We start from the raw sequence: 22,935 nt of genomic DNA on the forward strand, positions 1-22,935 counted from the left end.
TAATTTATGTACTTTGTCACATAATAAACAGCTATTTTCTCATTGTGTTCAATTAATTTCATTAATAACTTTCTTTATTGCTTAGGATATCAATCTAATTTTAGCCTTCCACAAATTCTTATATAAAAATAGTGTCATCATTTTCATATATGTCTATTTCACTATCTTCCTTCCAAAATTGGCCATAATGAGAATAGTTCAATGAGCATTAAATTCATCAAATATGTGTTTGGAGAAGAGATTATTCTGTATTCTTTTTCATTTCCCCTCAATTATATTAATTTTTTTGGTCAAGTAGATGATTACACGCACCTCTTGCACACAGATTTTTTTTTATAAACAAAAATTTTATTAATTAATTAAAAATTTAGAGGAAAAAAAAAATTAACCTAAACCTAACCAATAGCTTCTCCCTCACACCCAACCTAGATAATTACATGTTTAGTGAAAATTCTTCCCTCTTGTAGACATTAATTAATCCTCCATCTATGCCCATTGTATAATACATGCTGCCAAAGCTAAATATGGTAAACAAATTACCTATAAATTAATGGGCATCCTTGAACAAAAATATACATATCCTCTCTCTCTCGTGTAGTTCAGACAAAGAAACTTTTACGCACCATCACTGGGGCCCTAAAAGTCCTTATGCTTCTCCATGAATCGACTGTAGAATTTGTAACCATGTGTTTATGAGCTCACAAGCACTCATAGATCATATTGAATCTCACATGGCAGACTCAACAAGGCAACCAAGCCTCATACCCTACCAAAGAAACCCATTTACCAACCCCTTGTCCTAACTTTTGCCACCAACCTTGCCATTTGCCCGCAAATAGATATAATTTGCCTTCTAATTTCCAAGAAAGAAACCCTATCTTGATGCAAGATCCCCACTGGTTTCTTCCTTTGCGGCCAACCTCACAGTTGCAAATTTCATTGCTAGGTGTAACGAACAACTACACAATTGGTTCACAACAGGTACCTTTTCCTTATCAACCGCATGAAGTGGCCAAAAGTTAATTGTGTAGTAGATTACTGTGAAGGGAGCTTGCATAAGTACCGTGCAGTGGAACACGGTGAGTGAAGTTCCACGAAGTTAAGATAGTAATCTTTTTTAGGCCACAACATTATTAAAATTTGTTGAGTGATTTGTATAAGAGAAAAATAATGAGTGCATATAATTTTTTTTTTAGTTTTTAATTTATATAAATATGATTTTCACGATATTATGCAATCCAACCATATATATAATAGTGGTCATCTAATATCTTAATTAGAGTTTGTTGTGTTGTCACTTAAAAATGTGATGTACAATTCTATAAAGATATCCAATTGTTTAGCTACTTTATTAGTTTTATATCACATTCATTTCTCATGTCTTTTAAGAAATATTTCCACTTCTTCTCACTCTTCAATTATTTATTTATTTTTTTACAATTCTCATGATTAGTGTTCCATTGATCACAATCATACCATGTCAGACCACTTTGAGATGTTCCTAGTCTTATTTTTTTTTTTTTTCAATTTTCAAATATAGCTCTTATTCCCTTCTCTAATATTAAAAAAAAAATTATATTATGAATCAATAAACTAGACAATTATATTTTTAAGGAGTTAATTCTTTAAAAAAAAGTATTTAATTTTATTTAGTTGAATCACTAAATTACTTTAAAGAAATATTAATGTTTTGCGATAGATACATTTAAATATTAAAGTATATAAATTTTATTATTTTATATACATTAAATCTATATAAAATAGCCACAAATGAAAAAAAAAATATATCTATCCAAGATGGGTAATTCCACACCTAAGAAAGTAAATCGTGCCATTTTTTTTTTTTTTAATGAAACTAGATTAACAAATGGGCATGTTCAATGCTCAAAGGATCTCATACTGAAAAGAAAAATAATACCCATTAATTTGACTGTTATGGGAAACTAAATAATACCCATTATTATTAGGAGCAAAGAAGCACCGTCAATGACTCTACTGAAATTTAATTAATTTTTTTTTTCTTATCAGTATGAGATCCTTTGTGCATTGAACATGCCCATTTGTTAATCTAGTTGCCATTTAAAAAAAAAAATAATTCAGGTGTTGATGTTTTTGGATTGGCACGTTTTACTTTGTTAGGTGTGGGATTACTCATCTTGGATGGATATATTTTGTTTCATTTATGACTTTTTCATATAGATTTAATGTATATTAATAATGAAGTTTTTATACTTTAACATTTAAATCTATCTATCACAAAACATTAATATTTCTTTAAAGTAATTTCGTGATTCAACTAAATAAAATTAATTACTTAAAAAAAAGAATTAACTACTTAAAAAAATAAATGTCTAGCTTACTGATTCATAACATAATTTTTTTTTTTGTTTTTAATGTTAGAGAAGGGAATTATGAGAGCTATATTTGAAAATTGAAAAGAAAAAAAGTCAAGATTTGGCTAGGAACATCTCAAAGTGATCGTGGTCAATGGACCACTAATCATTGGAATTGTGAAAAAAAAAAATAAATAAATAAAAATGAGGAGTGAGAAGAAGTGCAAATATGGGTAATTATTTTCTATCAATGGAATATGATAGTATGACCTAAGAAAGCAACAAATGATGATTCACTGAGTCCTGAAGCTATAACGGTGACTAAAATTATTGAGGCATCCTATTAAAGAATATTGAGGCATCCTATTAATGAATACAGAAAACTAAAAATTTTTAAATCTTTAAAATTGAAAACAATTATATTCAACACTCAAAATTTGTAACAGCGAATTGTAAATTTTTATAGTATTAAAATTATTTTGTTTATTTTTTTATCCATAAAAAAAAGCATTCATTATAATTTTTTATAATTTTTATTAACAAAATTTAAATTTTACTAAATTAATTTTAAGTTTAGATATAATTACTTTCATCCTTAAAATTTTTTCATTTCTAACTAAAATTAAAACTTTTAATATTAATAATTATTAAAAGTTAAAATTTTTTCTTTCTAATAAGCTTTTTATTTTTTAATATTCTAGGGTTGATGATTTTGGATTGACATGTTTTACTTTGTTGGGTGTGGAATTGCTCATCTTAGATGGATGGATTTTTTTTATTCATATTTTTTTTTTTGGGTTTTATGTATATTAAATAATAAATTAAATTTATATACATTTACATTTAAAATATGTTTATCTCAAAACATTAGTCTGCTTTAAAATTATTTAGTGATCCAACTAAAAAAGAAAGAATTAACTACATAAAAGATATAGCTGTCTAATAGAGTTATGCATAATATAGTTTTTTTTTCTTTTAATATTAGAGAAGGTAATTTATAAGAGTTATATTTGAAAATTGAAAAAGCAAAAAAAAAAATAAAGATTTCGCTAGGAATATCTCAATGTGGTCTCAATCATAGTATGATTATCAATAATGTGTAAAGAGTTTCCCATTTAAAAAACATCAAATGCAAAAGGGTGTATAAGAATCAAGCCCAAATAACAAATAGGTTAATCCTAACTTTTTAATCAAAGCCCATATGAGCCCAATCTCATTTAAAATTGCAATAAATAATATGATATTAGATATAGGTTTAATTTTAACTTTTGAGTGTAAACTAGATATCAAATTAACTAATTAATTAGTTCTAATATTTTAGTGATGGTTGAATTAAACTCATATAAGCTTAATCTTGATACTTTATAGACTCTTTTGGGAGCTATTACGGAGAGTTCGAACTCAAATAATTATTAATCGTTAGATTAAATTTTTACATATAGATTCATGTATTTTGTATGTACATTTTAATTAGTTTTATATATATCTCAATATAATTATCTAATTTAACGGTTGTTAAATTCATTCTCATATAAGTTCGAGTTTTATTAAATACACCCTAATAATAATAATTAATAATATCGTATGAAATTGAGTATGCATGGTTTGTTTGATATTTAATATTAAGAAAAATATATTTTTGCATATATTAATTAAATTTAATATATTTTTATTATAAAATTTAATATATTTTTATTATAAAATTTTTGAAATAATTAATATTTTTCAAATAATTTTTTAAATTATTTTAATAATATTTATAATAATACATATTTTTTTTAAATTAACCTCAATCCAAACTGGGAAAAAAAAATCTCAACCCAAACGAGTCATAGAAAGTTGAGGCACTGTATTTCACTTATTCTTCATTCTCTTCATTTGATGATGCCATACCCATATTGGATGGACTGCGTTTTTTTTAATAAAGTGAATAATTTAAAATTTTAATCATAAATCCCTAAAGTTAAATAATTCTTGATCTTATTAAATATAAAAATAAATTAAAATTAATTAATTATATTTATATATTCATATAAGACATCTTCTTCAAATAATAATTGACTATAATTAAAACTTGACTGGAAATATCAATTTTAAATAATTAAATTTTTCATTTTTTAATTTTACAAGGATAATTATTAAATAAATTTTTTATTTCTTATCTCATACTTAATGTTGATGAATTAAGGAAAATTTTAAAAACCCTAAATCACTTTCATTAAATTAGAACTCATAGTTTCAATGAAACCGGTTGATTATTGATGGGTTAGAGGAGCATTGTAAGGAAAACCTCCACCATATTTCACATTGCACATTTAAATTCTTTTATTAACCTCCTATTAAATATTATTAACTATTATATCATTAATTATTTTTTATCCCTTAACAACTACTCTTTTAAAATTTATTAGAGTAATACTTAACCTTTAATTTTTTTTAATCTTTTATTAAACACTTCTTTATAATTAAGTGTTTCATTGCTTGCTCACAATTTCAATTTTTGTGGCTTAAGTTACTCTCATTGTACTCTTTCTCTACTGTAAGAAATGCTTTCTCTACTTGTCTAAGAAACCATTTTCAGGAATTAAAATGTGTATTATATATAAATGTTTATTTTAATTTTAGCTTTATAACCATTTTTCTCTTTTTTTTTTAAACTTAGGGGTGGCAATAGGACGAACATTTAAGGTTATATAATCTGAATTGAACTTTAATATGATGTGTTTGATTAATATATAATTGAATTTGATAAGTGTTTAGATTTGAAGAATAATACTCTTATCGGATTTGGGTTTTAATATTAGGTATTCATTACCCAAACTCGTAATTAATTCAATATAAAAACATATGTTTTATAGTAATATTTATATTTTCTATTTTAAATAAATAAAATTTAAATTATTGAATTTTAAAATATAAATTGTTAATAAAATTTTTTTATGTAAATTATTAATTAAAATATATAAAATTAAATAGATTGATTGATATATTTTTCAAATAATAACAATTAAGTTTAAGATGATTCTACCTTACTCTCCATATGAATATATTTTCATCTTTGATATTGTAATAAGTATTAAGACACAACTTATTAAATATACGAAAATGTTTAAATTATTCGATAATATAATAAAAATTGTTTATTAGTTAAATTATTTTATAAAAATGAGAGAAAAAATTTATTAAAATTTAATTTAATAATATTAAAATTATCTTTACAATAATAAATATTAATTAAATGTACAAAATATTATTTCCTAACATTATCATAATTCATATCCAAATTTGAAAACTTAATCTTTAAGAATTTGTAAAGCACTAAAAATATATGATAGTATTCAATAGAATTAATAAAAATGACCCATCAAAAAAGCAAAAATGAAATCACCTATTCTTATTATCTAGAATTTAATTTCACTAAAAAAATATTTTAAAAAATTTATTTTTTGGTCTCAATATATAAAAACTAATTAAAACCAGCTTTTACTATAAGTGTTTTGAAAAATATATACAATAAATAAAATAAAATAATAGTCCCTTTTAATTGCAAACGTTTGCCTTGACTATCCCTACCAGTAATCCCACATTTCTCAGTGGAGCTCTCAACAGTAACGTTGAACATTTTGAGGTCCACTCTCAATGGTAATGTTGAACATTTTGAGGTTATTTTGATTATTTCATACAGATAAAATCTCTGAATGTAGATCTGATCAGCCTGTCAATTTGTATAATTTTTATTATTAAAATGAACGATCCAAAATTAAATTGTGTAGACTTTAGTTTTATTTTTTATATGATTTGATTTGAGATAATTTAACTGTTAATTTTTTTTTAATTTTAAAAAAATTTGAACCAATCAAAACAATTCCAATCCAATTTAATAACAACAAAAAAACAATTTATTTTTAATTGAAATTCATAAAATTCTAATTCAATCACAATTCAAGTTCAATCGAGCCGATACAATGTTTTTCTGTTACGGTTCTCACGTTTCACGCAGTTTTAAATTCCCTAAAGTGCCCTTGTTATTTTCTTTATTTACCATCTGCTTGGATAATTCAACAATAACGTCGCTCTACGCCACTGGCAAAGAAACACAAACAAAATTTTCACTTCCCAGTTGGTATCCAAAGTCTCTTTCTCTCTCAACAACCACTTTCTCTGAACCTTTTGGTCTTTTGGCTTCTCTGCAGCTTTACTTTGTTGAGCTTTCATTTACGGAGAGCCAAAATTGCCTTCATTTGTCCAATTCAGAGTCTTTTTTTATAGATCTTTAGAAAACTCTTTTTTTTTTTTTTCCCGTTTCTGTTTCCTTTTTGGGTTCCCATTTGATGAGTGATTGATCTCGTTTTAGAGGAGACTAAAGATCGTTTTGGTTTTTTGGCAACAATGAAGTCTTCAAGTCGGCTTGACTCGGCTGTTTTTCAACTCACTCCAACTCGGACAAGGTATCGTTTCTCTCTTTTGATTAACTTGCTGACATGTGCAGCTGATTATGCACATAAATCCACTATTGTTTAGTTTCCTTTTAGTAAATTTGTTGCCTTTTTTTATATAAAAAATGAATCACTTATTGTTTGGGTCCTAAAGGAGCAATCTTTTTTGTTCTGATTAATTAGTGATTTCTATTATTAGAACCTTCTTGTTTTTTAAACGATCTGAATTTGTGGTCAGCAGGTACCTTTTTTTTTTTGAATTGGATATTGTTACGTTCTACTTGTTTTTTCATTTCATTTCTGTGTTATGTTTATATATCTTGTTATTAACAACATTGTTTTGATGAACTTGAATTTGATTCACACTTGAAAATTGTAGTGTCACCAAGGTGAAGTTTTAGTAGTTTACTTCTAATATATTTTTAAAATTTGTTATTTTTAATTTTCTTGTTGATTTGTGAGTGGAATTTGCATCTGTAGAGTTTAATGCATTGGTAGTGAGGTTATTGATTAAAATATCATTAGCTATAGAATCTACCAAGATAATACATTTTTGGGTTTGCCATTTTTTTTGTCAGGTGTGATTTGGTTCTCTCCGCAAATGGAAAGACGGAGAAAATAGCTTCCGGTTTGGTTAATCCATTTCTTGCCCACTTGAAGACTGTGCGAGATCAAATGGGCAAGGGGGGTTACTCAATTATTCTTGAGCCAGAGCTTGGAACTGATGCAACATGGTTCACAAGAGGAACAGTTGAAAGGTTGGCCTTGCTATTTACTGCTCCTCTCACATTCTGTCTTTTGTTTGTTGTTGTTGTTGGCGGTGTCCATCAGCATTTTGTTTTTCTTGGTTTTGATTTAGCCAATATGGGAATCCATTGACCCATGTTAAAATTCCCTACATTTTTCATATTCCCATTCTAGGTTTATGAAGATTCTGTGGACTAGCTAATAAAATTCTTTATTGTGGATTCACAATTTGAAAAAGGGCAACAGCACTTGAACTTCAACATACTGGTTGCAATGATAGTTTATTAGGAGGATAGAGTTTTTAATTTGTTCAGTTTAACAGTTTTTATGTCATGACTTTTGAGTTTGGCCTTCATATTCACCTTCTTAAGTATAATTAATGAACACAATTATGTAATATTCCAACCCTAATGATGCAATGATGCAGACTAGTATGCTTTGGACTTACAGGTTTGTTCGTTTTGTGAGCACTCCAGAGGTCTTGGAACGCGTGTATGCCTTGGAATCTGAGATCTTGCAGATTGAAGAGGCAATTGCGGTTCAAAGTAACAATGAAATAGGGTTGGCCATGGTATGATAAATCCTTGAGAAACTTATGATCTGTAAATCAGATCCTATATTTTGATTTCAGTCATTTTTTGTTGCACAGGTCAAAGATCATCAAACAAAATCTGTGGAACACATTGAAGGTACTGTTGAAGAAGACATCTTCCTTACCGTTTTTAGTTTTATGAACTTCATGTTAACTTTAATCTATTTGGAATGGTTATACATTTTATGCTTGCTGTTCACCCTCAGATACTGTCAATTGATTTTTCTTCTTTTTCTTCCTTCTCTTTCTAGTGGGAGGAGGATATGTGTTATCTGGTTTTATACATACTCTTTTAGATTTTCCATCATGTGTTATAGTTGTATTAGCAAAGTTTTTTAATTTGAGATGTTATATTTTATTAAGCTTTTATTATAAGAACTAGATTCTGAAGAATATAAATCTCCAGATTTGGTCATGTTTCTATTGGTTTTGGAATAACACTCAATGGTTTTTGACAGGTGGCAGGCCTCTGCTGGATTCTAATGAGGAGAAAGCCATTGTCCTTTACAAGGTGGGTGCACACCGAATAATTCTCATTGTATGCTGAACCATCAAATTTCTTTGATTTGATCTCGTTGCATCTGGCAGCCTGGTGCACACCTACCTGAAGCAAATGGATCAACAGCACAGGAGGGAAATTCAAAGTATGTACCATGTGTTACATGACTTTTACATTTATGAAGAGCTAATCAATTTATACAGTCTGGTGATTACTCCAAAAATTCACAAGCTTCGTGGTCATAGATACAGTGGTTATAATTTAGCAGATTCACAAGCTTCATTATTGTTTTTATTGCACATAATAAATGGGAAAATTTCTTTATCATGGGTAATGACCAAATATTGTGTGGCGGCAATGGCTGTTACCAGTACAATAATTGCGCCATTACACATAGACAAAGCATCTTTCTTTTGGCTGGCCATTACCAGTATAATTCATAAGTTATTTTCAGTTTGGTATTTTTATACTTCCCAGCCACCATTTTAATGCTGTAGCCTTATTCAACTTGAATCTTTTACAATTATTACTAAATAAAATTTTAGTTCGATATTACTTTGTAACAAGGCAAAAATCAAGTCAAGAGGATTGCGTTTAGCACTTTCTACACTTTCTTTGAAATAGGTGACTTCATCATAATTCATAAGTTAGTTTCAGTTCCTAATTTTAGTCAACTCCTTGAATATTTGTTCACTTAATGCATTTTTCAATTTAAAATAAATAAAGCCATTATGTTATGGCCATAATGGCCATGTTTTTATAATACATGTGACTGCATCTGCCATCTGAATCTATGTTCATGGTTGTCATAAGCAGCAAGATTTATGAGAATGAAATCAACAATTTTGTATAACTGTTCAGTATTTAAAATACACACGCCTTGATGCAATGCTGCATTTTGATTTCCTAGAAGTTCATAATTAAAGCAGGGATACAATCAGTTGGCCAAGGGCTGTTGTTATACTGAATCCATTTTCATTCTCAGATATTTCTGCAGAAAGATCATTGCATGTCCCTTTTTTTTTTTGGTAGGAGTTGCAACATATTACAAAGCCAACCCCAGTTAGTAATCTTATTATATCTATCTCTTCTGTAGTATCGTGGTTTTTGACACGCAATTGTGATGGGCAAATCAGATTGCATGGATAATTTACTTTTTATGTTTCTTCTAACCTCTATATTAACTTCTCTTTAATTGCCATACATATTTTAAAATGACTAAAAAGTTTGTTGCTAAGGAGTAATTTACTTGCACTCTTGAAATTATGTTCATTGTCAAATCTGAATATAAACATGTATGTATCATAATGACTGCCTAGTGTGATTTTCTTGTTGAATTTTTAGATTTTATTATTGATTACATCATCAAAATGTGTTTGGTTTGTATCATTAGAGTTCAGCTTATGAAAGTTCTGGAGACACGCAAAACTGTGCTGCAGAAAGAGCAAGGCATGGCCTTTGCCCGCGCTGTAGCTGCTGGTTTTGATGTTGATCACATGGCATCTTTGATGTCATTTGCAGAAAGTTTTGGAGCCTCACGCTTAATGTAAGCATCACCTTTTTTTGGACTGATCATTTTTATCTTTATGAAATCAAGATATTATCTTTTCCATCAATTGATTTTTAGCAAAATTTATACTTCCTGGAGAATCATCCCTAAAGTGGTTTTCTTTTTATCAACAGGGAGGCATGTGTGAGATTTTTGGACTTGTGGAAAAGAAAGCATGAAAACGGCCAATGGGTTGAAATTGAAGCAGCTGATGTAATGTCTTGCCAGTCAGACTTCTCTGCCATGAATGCATCTGGCATTGTTCTTTCTAGTGCGATCAACAAGCAGTGGCCTGAAACTTCAGATGGTAATGGGAAAGTGGGTGTTGACTCAGGTACATGTATAAGCTTATAATATAACAATCTCTCAAAAGATTTTACTGTGGGAACTTGTTTTGAAAATTCAAGACAGATGCCCCATTCCAGCCTTTTTTTGTTATTTGATTAGCCCTTGTATTTTCAAAATGGCCATATGCTCTTTTTTCCACCACTTCCCGTATTAACTTGTTTCTGTTCATATTTGTGTATTCATATGGTAAATTTCTAGTGTTATAGCGGAAAAGAAGTCATCAATATTTTTGTATTCTATGTTTTCAATGTCTTGTATACAAGTCTGATGTAAATTCATTGTGATAGAACAAAACTCTGAAATTATTAATACTCATTTAAGCAACAAATATGAGGTATGGAAGAGCCTGAGAATGAGATAAGACCTTAACTCGTTCTATCACATAATACAAACAAGTAAAGTCTAAGAACTGATGGATTGGCTAATAACTATAGTGGTTCATGGATTTGTCAGTTTCCCTGATATTCAGAAGAATCCACTCTTCAGTTTAATCTGCATAAAATTGCAAAATATGCCCTAGGTTTTTGCTGCATCAGCATTCAAAAATGATACCTTTTGTCTTACCTCCCTAATCTTTTTGTTAGATTCATCAACATGCAAATGTAGAATCTGTCTTTTTCAAGTGAAACAATAGCGAAATTTTTTGCTGCTGGATGCTGAATCATCAATTCGGTGACTCTCATTTCTTCTTGTAAATAATTTCTTCTCAGAAATGCTCTCTTCTTCTTGTAAATAATTACTTCTCAGAAATGCTCTCTTTGTACAATGTAACACATGGCAAAAAACAAATTGGATTGTACCACAAGTCTAAAAGTCTTAACTTTTTCTAACTTGCGCACATGTAATAGTTTAAGAGTCACAGAAGTTTGAATACTTTGTTTAGAGGTATTTTCTGAAATAATTCATGTTATTATTATATTTGTAGCATCACATTCCATTAGTACTTTCTCTTTTCCTGCTTCAAAAATCAATAAAAATTACTTTTTCTATTTTTGCACCAGATGAAAAGCCTCAAATGGATCAACAGTCATCTCCAAGCCAGCAAGAATATTTTCAAGGCCAGTTTCCACATCCCATGTTCCCTTCTTGGCCTATTCATTCTCCACCTGGCACATTGCCCATCTTTCAGGGATATCCTATGCAAGGGATTCCTTACTATCAGAATTATCCAGGAAATAGCCCATTTTTTCAGCCACCGTATCCGTCGGGGGAAGATACTAGACTTAATACTGGCCAAAGAAAAGGACAAAGAAGGCATTCAATGGATAGTGGGAATGGCAACACTGACACTGAAACTGAGGAGGTGGATACAGAATCAGGGAAAAAGTCTAGTCGATCAAGTAAAAAGCAATCCAGTAAGGTTGTTATTCGGAACATTAACTATATCACTTCAAAGAGGCAGGAATCATCTGGTAGTGAATCACAATCAGCTTCTGGTTCTGAAAGTGATGAGGAAGAGGGAGATTTGTCTGTTACTACAAGTAGCAAGCATAAGAGCTCTCTGAGATCCTCAAAAAGGAAAGGAATCCATTCCAAATCTCTAGATGAGTTAGATTCATCAAACATGGAAGGAACAATTCATGGGAATGAGACAGATGGTGGACACTGGCAGGCATTTCAAAGTTATTTACTAAAAGGTGCAGATGAAGATGAACATGCTGTGGATAAAGGTATGTTTGTGATGGAAAAGGAGGTTCGAGTCAGAAGAAGAGAAAATGCAGCAGGTCATGATCCTTTAGTTTATGATGGACGAGATGTAGGTTACAATCAAGAAGGGAATATGACAGATATGCAGAGAATTAGTGGAAACTTGGCCCGCATGACTAAGGCCTCAAATGATGAATCATTGATATCCAGAAGAATGGGTCAATCTAATGAGGGTGGAAGCTTCATGGATGGTCAAATGGATATACAACCTGCAGAGATAGATGCAAGGAAAAGTAGATATAGGAGGTCAACAAATGATGATTTTATAATAAACAGACCAGAAAAGCATCCTGGTTATATGAGTTCAACAGATCCATTTGCTGTAAATGGATTTGTGCATCCAAACAAAGACTTGGACAGTTCATCACATTATATGGATGATGATTCTTATGTGGTTTCGTTGAGGTCAGTCTCAGTAGATCAAGTTGGAACTGATGGAAGGCATGCAATTGACATGGACTCTGAGTTGCCATCATCTCAAGTGGAAAACTTATCTAACAGGGCAGGAAGCCAAGTCAAATATGAGCCAGATGATTTAAGTTTGTTGCCTGAGCGTGGGACAGAAAAGGGGACAGTTGGTTATGACCCTGCTTTAGATTATGATATGCAGGTTCATGCTGAAAATTATGCTCAATTGGATAAGAAAAATGAGGAGGTGGTGACTGGCATCAGGAAAGGCACTAAAAAGGTGGACATGGACCGGAAATCAAAACTTATTCCAGATACTTCAGATAAGAAGAAGACAGTGGGACCAATAAGGAAAGGGAAACCTTCAAAGTTGAGTCCTTTGGATGAAGCCAAGGCACGTGCTGAGAGGCTCAGAACCTTCAAAGCTGATCTCCAGAAAATGAAGAAAGAGAAGGTACATTTTCTACCCTTTAATGAGCACTTACCTCCAAATTGAAAAGTCAAACACTTGCAGCAAAGTGGCTGTTGAGCCTGGCTACAAAATATTGATCCACTTTGTGTTGCTCTTTTTTTTAAAACACTTTGTTTTACCAGATGGATGGTTTAAAATTGTAATATCTTGGAATAGCATTTGTTTAATCCTCTTTTTTTCATTCCCCCGTTTTTTTTTTTCTTTCTTTCTTTTTTTTTTTAAATTTTTTTACAGGAAGAGGAGGAGATAAAACGTCTAGAAGCTTTGAAATTAGAGAGGCAAAAGAGAATTGCTGCTAGAGGCAGCTCCATTCCTACGCAGCCTTCTTCACAACAAGCCAGAAAACAATTGCCAGCAAAACTTTCCCCTAGCTCTTACAAAGGATCAAAGTTTAGTGATTCCGAGCCTGGATCTGTATCACCTCTACAAAAGTTCCCGATCAGAACTGTCTCTGCAGGATCAACTGATTCTCTTAAAGGTTCTAAATCCAATAAATTAAGTACCAGAGGTAACTCTGCAGGAAATAGGTTAAGCCAGTCGGTGTCATCATTGCCTGAACCAAAGAAAGAGAATGGTAGTGTAACGCCTGATGCAAAGGCATCCATGGCCCGAATTAGAAGATTATCAGAACCTAAAATTAGTAGCGGCCATCATGTTTCTTTGGTTAAGCCACGAATCACTGAACCAGTATCAAAGCCTAAAGTGTCAAATGGACCTGAGAGCAAGAAAATATCTGCAATCATGAACCATGATAAAAACAAGACTGCATCTCTCCCAGAACTGAAGATTAGAACCACAACACGACGTGAAGTTCCTCTAGCCAAATCATCTGTGAAAGAAATGCCCCAGAAGGTGAACGGAAGCAAGTCTAGTACTACTTCTGGAGGTGCTGAACTGAAAAGGAATAGTGATATAAGGTCACATCATAGTGATGGAGATGACAATTCAATAATTGAAAAGTCTGTTGTGATGCTAGAATGTGAAAAGCCATCCATTCCTGCCATGCACACATCAGAAGAAAGGATAGGCTCTGAAACAGGGTACTCTAGCAACTATAAAATTGTAGAGAAAGCTGAGACTATGTCAAACTATGCAGCTATCCGAGCACCAGTTTCACCACTTAACTTGGATGGGGCTGATATTGAACCTGGCAAACACCGATTAGAAGTGCTACCCAGTGCAATTGAGGTAGGTCAGTAAGAACTCAAAAATGGGCATCGCCTCAATATGTTTATTCAAAAGGTTAAAATGTGCTTTACACCTAAATTCTTCACATTTAATATTTACGCATCTTGCAATTTTATGCCACTGTATACACCTAACCATTTTGAAGTATGATATAGAATATAGTAGTAACTAGTAACACAGAATCTTGGAAGAATTTGAACTGTTAATATCTGATGATTGAAATCTCGTATGTTATCATTTTAGGGTGCATTTGGTATGGGCCGAATGGAATGAAGGTTAACAAGTATAAGAGTAACAGTTAATGGTGTAATTTACAAGCACATCAATTAATACTAAGCCATGTTTGGTGTTACCTCTGAAAAAAGAGTTTAACAGTTAAGCTTGTATAGTTAAATGTGTTTATATACCTATATGAATGAATGATATAAATTAAATTTGTATGTTCATTGAAGTATATATTGATAACAATATTTTTTATCGTATAATAATTATTTATAAAATATTAAAAAAAAATTTAATATTAACAAAAATGTTTTTTTTTTTATTATAGACCTATATATTAGCAAAAATATTTTTTATTATAATAATTACTTATAATAATATGTTTGTTAAAATAATAATATTCCCATGGGATTAACAAAGTTGTGTGCAAGTGGGATGAATGGTTAATAGGGTTAACAATTAATCTTGGTATACCAAACAAGACTAATGAGGGGTAACACATTATAGGAGGAACTTTTAACCCCCATTACCCTCAAAACAAACGCACCCTTATTTGTGAATCATAGCACCTATTATAGTCAGTTGATAGCCTCTTGTGTCTCAATGGATTTTATGAATGCTTGAATTAACCAGAATCCTTTCTTAGTTCCGAGTCCTAAATGTAATTATTGTGGTCATAGTCACGCAATTAGTTGGTGATCCCTTGTTGTGATCATTTGTCTTGTGTAGATAAGAGATTAGAATTTCTTTGAATTGAACTTATTTCAAATGTCCAGAATTCTGGATCTGCAGAAACCATTAGACCTATTCTCTTTGGCAGTGGTGGAAACTTGCCTAATGATTCGATGTTTTTGTGTGAAATTTCGTGCTGTCAGACCACGACTGAAAATGCAGGTAATGTTGAGAAGGAATTGCCAAAGCATTCAAGTGTTACCCTTGCTGAAAAACCATACCAAGCTCCTTTTGTTCGGGTCTCTTCTCTGGAAGATCCATGTACTGGGAATTCAGAGTATGGTAAAGCACCTCCAACAAGCTTACAGAGAACAACATACGCAGAGGCTCTCAAAGTTCATGTATCTGATCCTAAAAGCTTGAAATTAGAAAAGATCCCTGAAGGATTAGATAAGCCTCAGATGAAGGAAACATCAAAAGGTTTTAGACGGCTGCTGAAGTTTGGAAAAAAGAGTCATACTATGAGTGAGCACAATGTTGAATTGGATAATGGCAGTGCGAATGGTTCGGAGGCAGATAATAGTGTTTCAAACATTGCTTCCTCTAGTGAAGGTAAAAGCATTATACTCCCTCCTTGTGATCTCTGATGAATGGAAGATCAAAAATAACTCTAGGAACTGCTCATAAGGTCCGTGAAATATAACTAACAAATTGTGGATACATTAGTGAACAAATATGACTAATATGTTATTAGACATATTTCACTCTCTACTGGGACATAATTGTCATCTTTAAACTGTTGTCTCCTTGCAAGTGAAATCAGTCAAAAGTTACATTATGCTATATATGTTTGGACGCAATGATTTGAAATAAGATATTTGAGTTTCATAACTTTAATTTAAGTTTAAATTATTTCAATGAGTTGACTCATTGTTTACTAAGTTATATTAATGGATGTGGTTGAGAATTCATTTGACGTGGATTGCAAATGATTCCTTTTCAAAGGACATTTTGAACTTACTCTCAAATATGATTGGTTCCATATTTATGAACTTAATCTAAATTTAGGACACTAATCAATAAAAGAAAATTTATGAATCATCAAATTTGAATTTCACATTTCAAATTCCTCCATCCAATTTCAAATGCTAGGTAATTGTAATCAGGAATCACCATTCACCTGCATGCTAAAGATTTCTATATGTTATTTCAATTGGTAAAGTATTTTGAAGGAAGAAGTTACAAAAGGCTGTCAGATTTGTTTTCTTCTTTAGACAGTGTAATGTTTTTAAACTTATTATTTTCAGAAGTTTTCATCGTTGTATCCTGAATCATGGGCATTGGGCAGTGGAGATCTGTGTGGGCTATATCTGGTCAAGTAGCTGATTCTTTTGACTTATGGGGCAAATGTATATGAAAATTCAATGTATTTGATTTTAATGGATCGGTCCATCTTACATGCTAATGTTCATGATGTGTGCTCTTTTCTTATATGGGCTGTACTAGTAATAACTCAGCAGTTCAGGATCTTCAGAACCGTGAAAGTTGTGTTTGTTATTTGTTTCTTGCCAATACAATCAATATCTTGTCCTGATTGCCTAATGTTTTTCCTGACAGAAAGGGGTTGTATCAGTTAATTGTCTATGCATGAATGAAGTTTGCACATTAGTTGTGAATTTGAACTGTTTTAAAGATGAATTTTATGCTGGTGGATACTTTTTATTAGAAGCTTTAAATAGTGATTGATATATCTACAATACAAGCTGACCTGAATATTTGGTTGTAATCACCAGTTCATACGTTGAAGAATCTCATCTCTCAAGATGAAACCCCCACTGCTAATAGTACTGCTCAAAAGAGTATGTCTCACTATTCAATTAACTATTTTCTCCATGTTTTTAAATTCCATTTGTTACTAAGGTGAACAATTCTACTGCAGCTTCTCGCCATTTCTCCTTGTTGTCACCCTTCCGAAGCAAAAACAGTGAAAAGAGGCCCAGTACTTGACAATGTGAATACTGTTAAAAGGTGAGAAGGCACGAGCTTGCCCTGTTTTACACGATTTGGGTTGTGATTGTTTAGATTTTGTGTTTCTTCTATTGCTCTATCTGGCAACGAGGAAAGAAAAGTGACATTAACCATGTTGCTGAACGATTGTTTTTCTTACATTCGTGGTCAATTTCAAAGTTCTTATGGTGAATTATTTTCCGTAAATTGCTCTTTGTCCAGTGAACTGTTTAGTTATGACACGGTGATTAATGGAGATCAGGTCTCCCCACATTATATCTCCAACTGCTCTATCGACGGGTACAAAGACTGCCAACCCTTAGTAGAAGCTGGCTCATTTGTATCATTGTAGATTGCAGAATATGTTTTTGTACAGTTGTTGTAAAGAGCTCTTAATCCTCTTGAACTTGCGTTTGCGTTTATAGATCAATGGAAGTAATCTTCCACTTTCAGAACCTTGCTTGGGTCTTTAGCTTTTTTGTCTAATGGCATGATTGGGATTTTCCTATAATCAGTTGTCTTCGAGACTTAAGAAGTAGTGCGACCTTGGCCCTCATTGTAACCTGGAACATTTGAACTACAAAAGATTGTGCAGTCTATCGTAAATCCAAAACCTGGTTTTCTTTTTCCATGGAATACTTGATGAATCCTCAACTTGAATGTTTCTACTGCGAAGGGAAATGATTTATGAATTTTCGCCATTTTCTTGTGATTTAGGAACCTCACTATTATGAATATTAGATGCCATTAAATTTTGAGTTTTTCACCATGTGGGCCTTTGATATGAGGTGGTTTTAGATGTGAAGAGAGACATTACAGATTAGCATGCTCAACTCTCTCTATCATGGTCTACGAAAGTTAAAATGGGCCCTCTAGGATGGTCTAGCATTCAAATTTAAAATGGTAATTTCAAAAAAAAAAAATTCAATTGCACATTAAGGATTACACAAATAAAGAAAACAAAACATATTTTTAATCAAAGCGAATGACAACACAAGAAATGCTGTTTTTGCTTATTCTATTTAAAGCCTCCTTGGCTAAACTCTCGGAAGCTTCTTGTGGATCCTCCAAGTGCCTGATGAGATTCACAGCTTCTTGATTCTTCATCACCTGGAAAAAAAAAAAAATTAAGAGAATATCATTGGAATCCTTCTGTTTCTTGCTTTCTTTCATTGTAATTTTCTTTATCCTACCTCCCATATGCCATTACTTGCTATGATGACAAATTCAGTATCAGGGTCGATCCTTTCAGCTCCAACCACGAGCTCTGAGCCTTTAGAGTGCTTGGCGCCTGCTTCTTTGCTAGAATTCCATGCCCATATGCGTACTTGACATAAATAACACCCAAACAGGAGTATTATTTCTCGCCAGGGCTAAGAGTAGTGCCAATTTCAATTGGTAGATAAGGTGGAGTTGAAGGTCTTTCATACCAGAAAAGAGCCTGCGAGGCCAGCGTCTTTTGGCTGTTTGCTGATGCTTACGGCCCACCTGATGAGCCACACCGTCTCTGCACACTACAGCTCTATAATCACCCATGTTGGCCATCACAAGTTTTTCTCCATTGATCACCATCACTGATGCTGAACCCACTCTCCATTTCTCATCATCTGATCTTCGTGTCTCCTTAACCTTTGCTCTTGCTCCGAGATAAGCTTTTCTCATTGTCTCTTTACTCTTTCTTCTTATCTGAGGGTGCAAGGCACCATGGAAGATACATATATGTCACAGCTAGAGATCAAAAAAAAAAAAAAAAAAAAGCTTTTAAAAATGCAACCTCTTTTGGGTTCCTATCAAATAGATGGGATTGTAAGTACTTGGTGACTCCATCTCCAATTCGAGCATCGAAAACTCCAAAAAACCATAGCTCCAGCTCCTCTATTTGCTCTCTCTGAACCACAACTGAGCCAGTGCCCGAACCATCTGAAGCTCCTCTAAACGACTGATCCTCAATAACATGACATCCATGAGATATTGGCATCACCCATGAAGGCTTCTTTGCCGCATCAGGCTTTCTTTTCTTGCCCCCATCTCTAATCAGAAAAGCCTGGCAAGAAATTAAGCAAACATGCACATAAAAAAAAAAAAAAAAAAAAAAGGAGATCTTAGCTTGTAGAGAAGTTGTAGCATTATGAATAAAAGCAAATCAACAGTGAAAATGGAAATGATATGGGATGTGGAAAGTTTGGTGCAACATAAGAAAGAAGTAACAAAGAACTCATGTGCTATGATTTCCCAAAACTTCACTTGAAGATGATGTAAATGATCAAAGCAAGAAATCATATATATAGCTCGGCATACCTTGAGCTTGAGATGAAGATCTTTAAATCTCATCATTATCTTCCAAAATTGTGATAATAGAACCTTTGTGAATATATGATTAATTAATTTTGAGGAAGACAATCACATTAAGATGGAAAGAGATGATGAAGAGAGGAGTTGGGGTGAGGGATCAGAGTCTCATTTGACAAAGGGTAAGCATGGCCTGCCCTTCCCTTTACATTTGATGAGGCATTTAAGAGATGTTTGAATTCAATAAAACGTCTTTAAGCTTTCAAAATATTATTTTTTAGGTCAATGCATTAATGGGAAAATTTATTGGATTTGATTATATTTGTTGAGGATATATATATATATATATATATATATATATATATATATATATATATATATATATATGTATTCTTACAGTCATTTGGCACAAGAATGATATTTGTTGCTGTTACATGTCACTCTTTATGAGAAATTAGTGGTTTAAACATCTTTCTTTTTTCATAAAAAAAAAAAAATTATTATTATTATAATTTATTTCTTATTGAATAAATATTAAACACATAATTTATGTAATTCTTACTATTTCAAATGCCTTGACTTTTACAGTGAATTTTGTATCATTATTACAATATTATCTTTTTAAGTATATGCTATATTAAACCTATTTACATATATTAAATGTATATAATATTATTTAAATAATTTCATATTATTGTACTTGAAAATATTATTTCATTGCTTATTTAATTCTCAAAATTTTTATAATCAATTTTAATATTGCAAATAAAAAAAATAAAATGTATATTGATAATATCATATTTAAAATGAATTAATTTTAATTTTTAAATGAAAGTACATTAATTATTTTTTATTTATAATAATTTTTTATAATTATTTGAGATATTAATGTAAGTTTATGCTATATATATTGCTAATGACTCAAAACTTTTAATTAAAATTTGACACTTTGGATTCACCATTAATTAACACTTGATACAATTAAAAATGATAATTTTGTTTAAAAATTTAACTTTAATTTATTTTTTTAATTATAAATTTAATTATTAAAATTAGATAATATTTAATTGAATAATTTTATTTTAAAATATATAATTATTTAAATTTAAAATATAAGATAAAACAAAAGAGAATATATTTAATATAAATATAATTTCAGTTTATTTCAAATATATATATAGAATTAAAAATTATATGTTTAAAAAAGAAATTATTAATTTATTTTATAGATAGTACATATAATAAGATATAAATAATATGAATAAAAGTTATATTTATTTTATATTTCAAAAGTTTCAAAATTTTGAATTTTTTAATATATAAATATATAAATGTATAGTTAATAATTAATAATATTAAAAAGATGGGTCATCTAGTCTAATCTAATATGTCTAATATATATGAAAGCTAAAAGCCAAAACTGTTAGCTAAAATTTAACGCTCGAATCTACGAAACTTGGTATAATTAAAAAAATAAAAATTTTATTAAAAAATATCGTTTTAATATTTATAAATTTAATTATTGGTATCAGATGATACTTAATAATTCTATCTTAATTAGGTTTCATTTTAACTAATTTTTTTAATTATAAGTTTATTTATTAGTATTATATAATTGCTTAATAAACTTACAGTAACTGAGTTTGAAATTTCATTTTAATTTATTTTTTAATTATAAATTTAATTTTTATCAGGCCTTTTACTATAATTAACAACTAAAAATTTAATACGTTAAGAACTCCTTTAAATAATTCTTAATACTTTCTAATTTAAACTGAAATTGAAATGTTTTATCCACCCTAATAATTTCTCACTGGATTATTGTTTTCACCACAAGACTTAAAAAAGAGTTGGGTAGGGCTGTGTATTTGTTTTAATTAAAATCTGAATTACTATGATTTATTTCTCAAGGGCATTTGTGTGTAGCCAACCAAGGTGGTTGTGCAAGACCATAAATTAGTAAGCTAGGTGAAGAAGTTAATTACATTCATTAATTAAATATGTTAGGGACATTTAACTTTTTCCACCACATTGCTTGGAATGCATGAGCAGAATTTAAGCCACCAGACAATTTGCTTCATATGAGGGGGTGATGTCAGTCCAAGAGAACAGCTAGTTGGGGTTTTATATATATATATGTATAATTGAACTAAGTTAAGTTAGGCCAGAACACCAAATTGTAATTGTTCTTAAACTCTTAAATTGAAAATGATTATTCATGTGATTTTCAAGCTAATTACTTAAGTTAGCACCAATCCTGTCAATAAGCTTTTTGGTGTATTGTTGGTTGATCAGTGTTGTCCTCATCGCGGACTAAATTTGGAACTTGTGTACAGCGTACTGATTTCCAATCAAAGGCGAAAAATTGGCCCTTTTTCAACCAACTCATACACCTAACGTAATTGGTGCACGAGTTCTGATAAGATCCAGTATGTGAAAATATTCTATTTAATTTTGCCAACCAACGCAACAGGCAAACTTGTAATCATTTAATTCCCTTAAAAAATTTAAAAAAAAAAAAAAAAAAAAAACCTAGTAATTATTTAAGATTGACAATCCGCGTCATATCATTATCATCATAAACATGTCACGTTAGGGTCGGAACCGCTCCTATTTCTCGTCTTGAGTTTAAGGTTGGAGTGAAGACTTCTTCGTCAGAAGCAGAGGAAAGAAGATATTTACGCGAATTTTTTTTTAATTTATTATTATATAATATAAATAAAAATATTTATATTTAAATATATAAAAATAAATTATTTTAATAAAAAATAATATATTATTATACAAAATGAATTATGAGAATTTAAAACAGAAAAAAAATGTGTCCATTTTCATCCTGTACAATATCAAAATTGAAAAAAATTAATAGGTCAAATGGATCGAATCAGGTTAAAGAATTGTCATCCCTGCCTCCCTAGCTTCTGGATACAAATCTATGAAACCTACGCAGGAGACGAAGGGACAAAAGGAAAGGGGGAGCCCAGGCCCCTGACTCTGCTGCACATGATCCTTCCATAAAGATTTAATTTATTAACAGTTTATTATAGCATATTATAACATTTTAATTAATCATTTTTCAAATAATTTTTATGTATCGCATTAACCCTAATAAAAAAGAAAACTATTACTCCGCCCCTCAATTTAGATATGTTTATCAAACAGCTTAGGTAACATCATCCACTTAACATATTCCAATAGATTAAAGTGAATCTTAATAAAACATAACATAAATAATCTATTTTATATTCAAAATAATAATATAAAATAAAACATTTATAATCAAAACATATATATATATATATATATATATATATATATATTCTCACGCAAAATTTAAACGTAAACTACAAAAGTCCTATTTCACGCAAAATATATATTCTCACGCAAAATTTAAACGTAAACTACAAAAGTCCTATTTCACGCAAAATTTAAACATAAACTACAAAAGTCCTATTTCAGACTATTC

General features: G+C 30.6%; 2 protein-coding genes across 4 annotated transcripts in view; one reads left to right on the plus strand and one right to left on the minus strand.

The window, feature by feature from the left end:
• LOC110643441 (COP1-interacting protein 7) overlaps nucleotides 1-17,809 on the plus strand; it is a 28,461-nt gene extending 10,652 nt beyond the window's left edge. The window contains exons 1-14 of one of the 3 annotated variants that reach the window (XM_058145189.1): nucleotides 6,408-6,781; nucleotides 7,348-7,527; nucleotides 7,967-8,087; nucleotides 8,166-8,205; nucleotides 8,567-8,619; nucleotides 8,697-8,752; nucleotides 10,001-10,153; nucleotides 10,291-10,490; nucleotides 11,506-13,073; nucleotides 13,326-14,279; nucleotides 15,278-15,785; nucleotides 16,967-17,032; nucleotides 17,113-17,201; nucleotides 17,403-17,809. In XM_058145189.1, coding sequence (XP_058001172.1) covers nucleotides 6,723-6,781; nucleotides 7,348-7,527; nucleotides 7,967-8,087; nucleotides 8,166-8,205; nucleotides 8,567-8,619; nucleotides 8,697-8,752; nucleotides 10,001-10,153; nucleotides 10,291-10,490; nucleotides 11,506-13,073; nucleotides 13,326-14,279; nucleotides 15,278-15,785; nucleotides 16,967-17,032; nucleotides 17,113-17,180 — 4,026 coding nt within the window. In that variant the 5' untranslated portion in view covers nucleotides 6,408-6,722 and the 3' untranslated portion in view covers nucleotides 17,181-17,201; nucleotides 17,403-17,809. Of the gene's footprint in view, nucleotides 1-6,407; nucleotides 6,782-7,347; nucleotides 7,528-7,966; nucleotides 8,088-8,165; nucleotides 8,206-8,566; nucleotides 8,620-8,696; nucleotides 8,753-10,000; nucleotides 10,154-10,290; nucleotides 10,491-11,505; nucleotides 13,074-13,325; nucleotides 14,280-15,277; nucleotides 15,786-16,966; nucleotides 17,033-17,112; nucleotides 17,202-17,402 lie in introns of those variants that run through there. The other 2 variants (XM_058145191.1, XM_058145190.1) reach the window with 2 other exon arrangements.
• Nucleotides 17,810-18,074: 265 nt separating this feature from the next.
• On the minus strand, nucleotides 18,075-19,511 carry LOC110643449 (putative protein phosphatase 2C-like protein 44). The gene is made up of 5 exons (XM_058146183.1): nucleotides 19,479-19,511; nucleotides 18,955-19,224; nucleotides 18,611-18,866; nucleotides 18,374-18,507; nucleotides 18,075-18,290 (listed from the first exon to the last, which is right to left on the minus strand). The coding sequence occupies exons 1-5, from the start codon at nucleotides 19,509-19,511 to the stop codon at nucleotides 18,153-18,155; spliced, it is 831 nt and encodes a 276-aa protein (XP_058002166.1). The 3' UTR covers nucleotides 18,075-18,152.
• Between the last annotated feature and the right edge of the window lie 3,424 nt (nucleotides 19,512-22,935).

Source organism: Hevea brasiliensis, chromosome 4, assembly GCF_030052815.1.
Source record: "Hevea brasiliensis isolate MT/VB/25A 57/8 chromosome 4, ASM3005281v1, whole genome shotgun sequence".
Lineage (NCBI taxonomy): Eukaryota > Viridiplantae > Streptophyta > Magnoliopsida > Malpighiales > Euphorbiaceae > Hevea > Hevea brasiliensis.

Bases quoted from the DNA above. Each gene is read 5' to 3' on its own strand.
- LOC110643449 (XM_058146183.1), bottom strand. From the start codon at position 19,511: ATGAGATTTAAAGATCTTCATCTCAAGCTCAAG. The intron at 18,867-18,954 runs GTTGCATTTTTA...TTGCACCCTCAG, and splicing joins TTGATAGGAACCCAAAAGAG to ATAAGAAGAAAGAGTAAAGA. The intron at 18,291-18,373 runs GTAGGATAAAGA...TTTTTTTTCCAG, and splicing joins CAAGTAATGGCATATGGGAG to GTGATGAAGAATCAAGAAGC.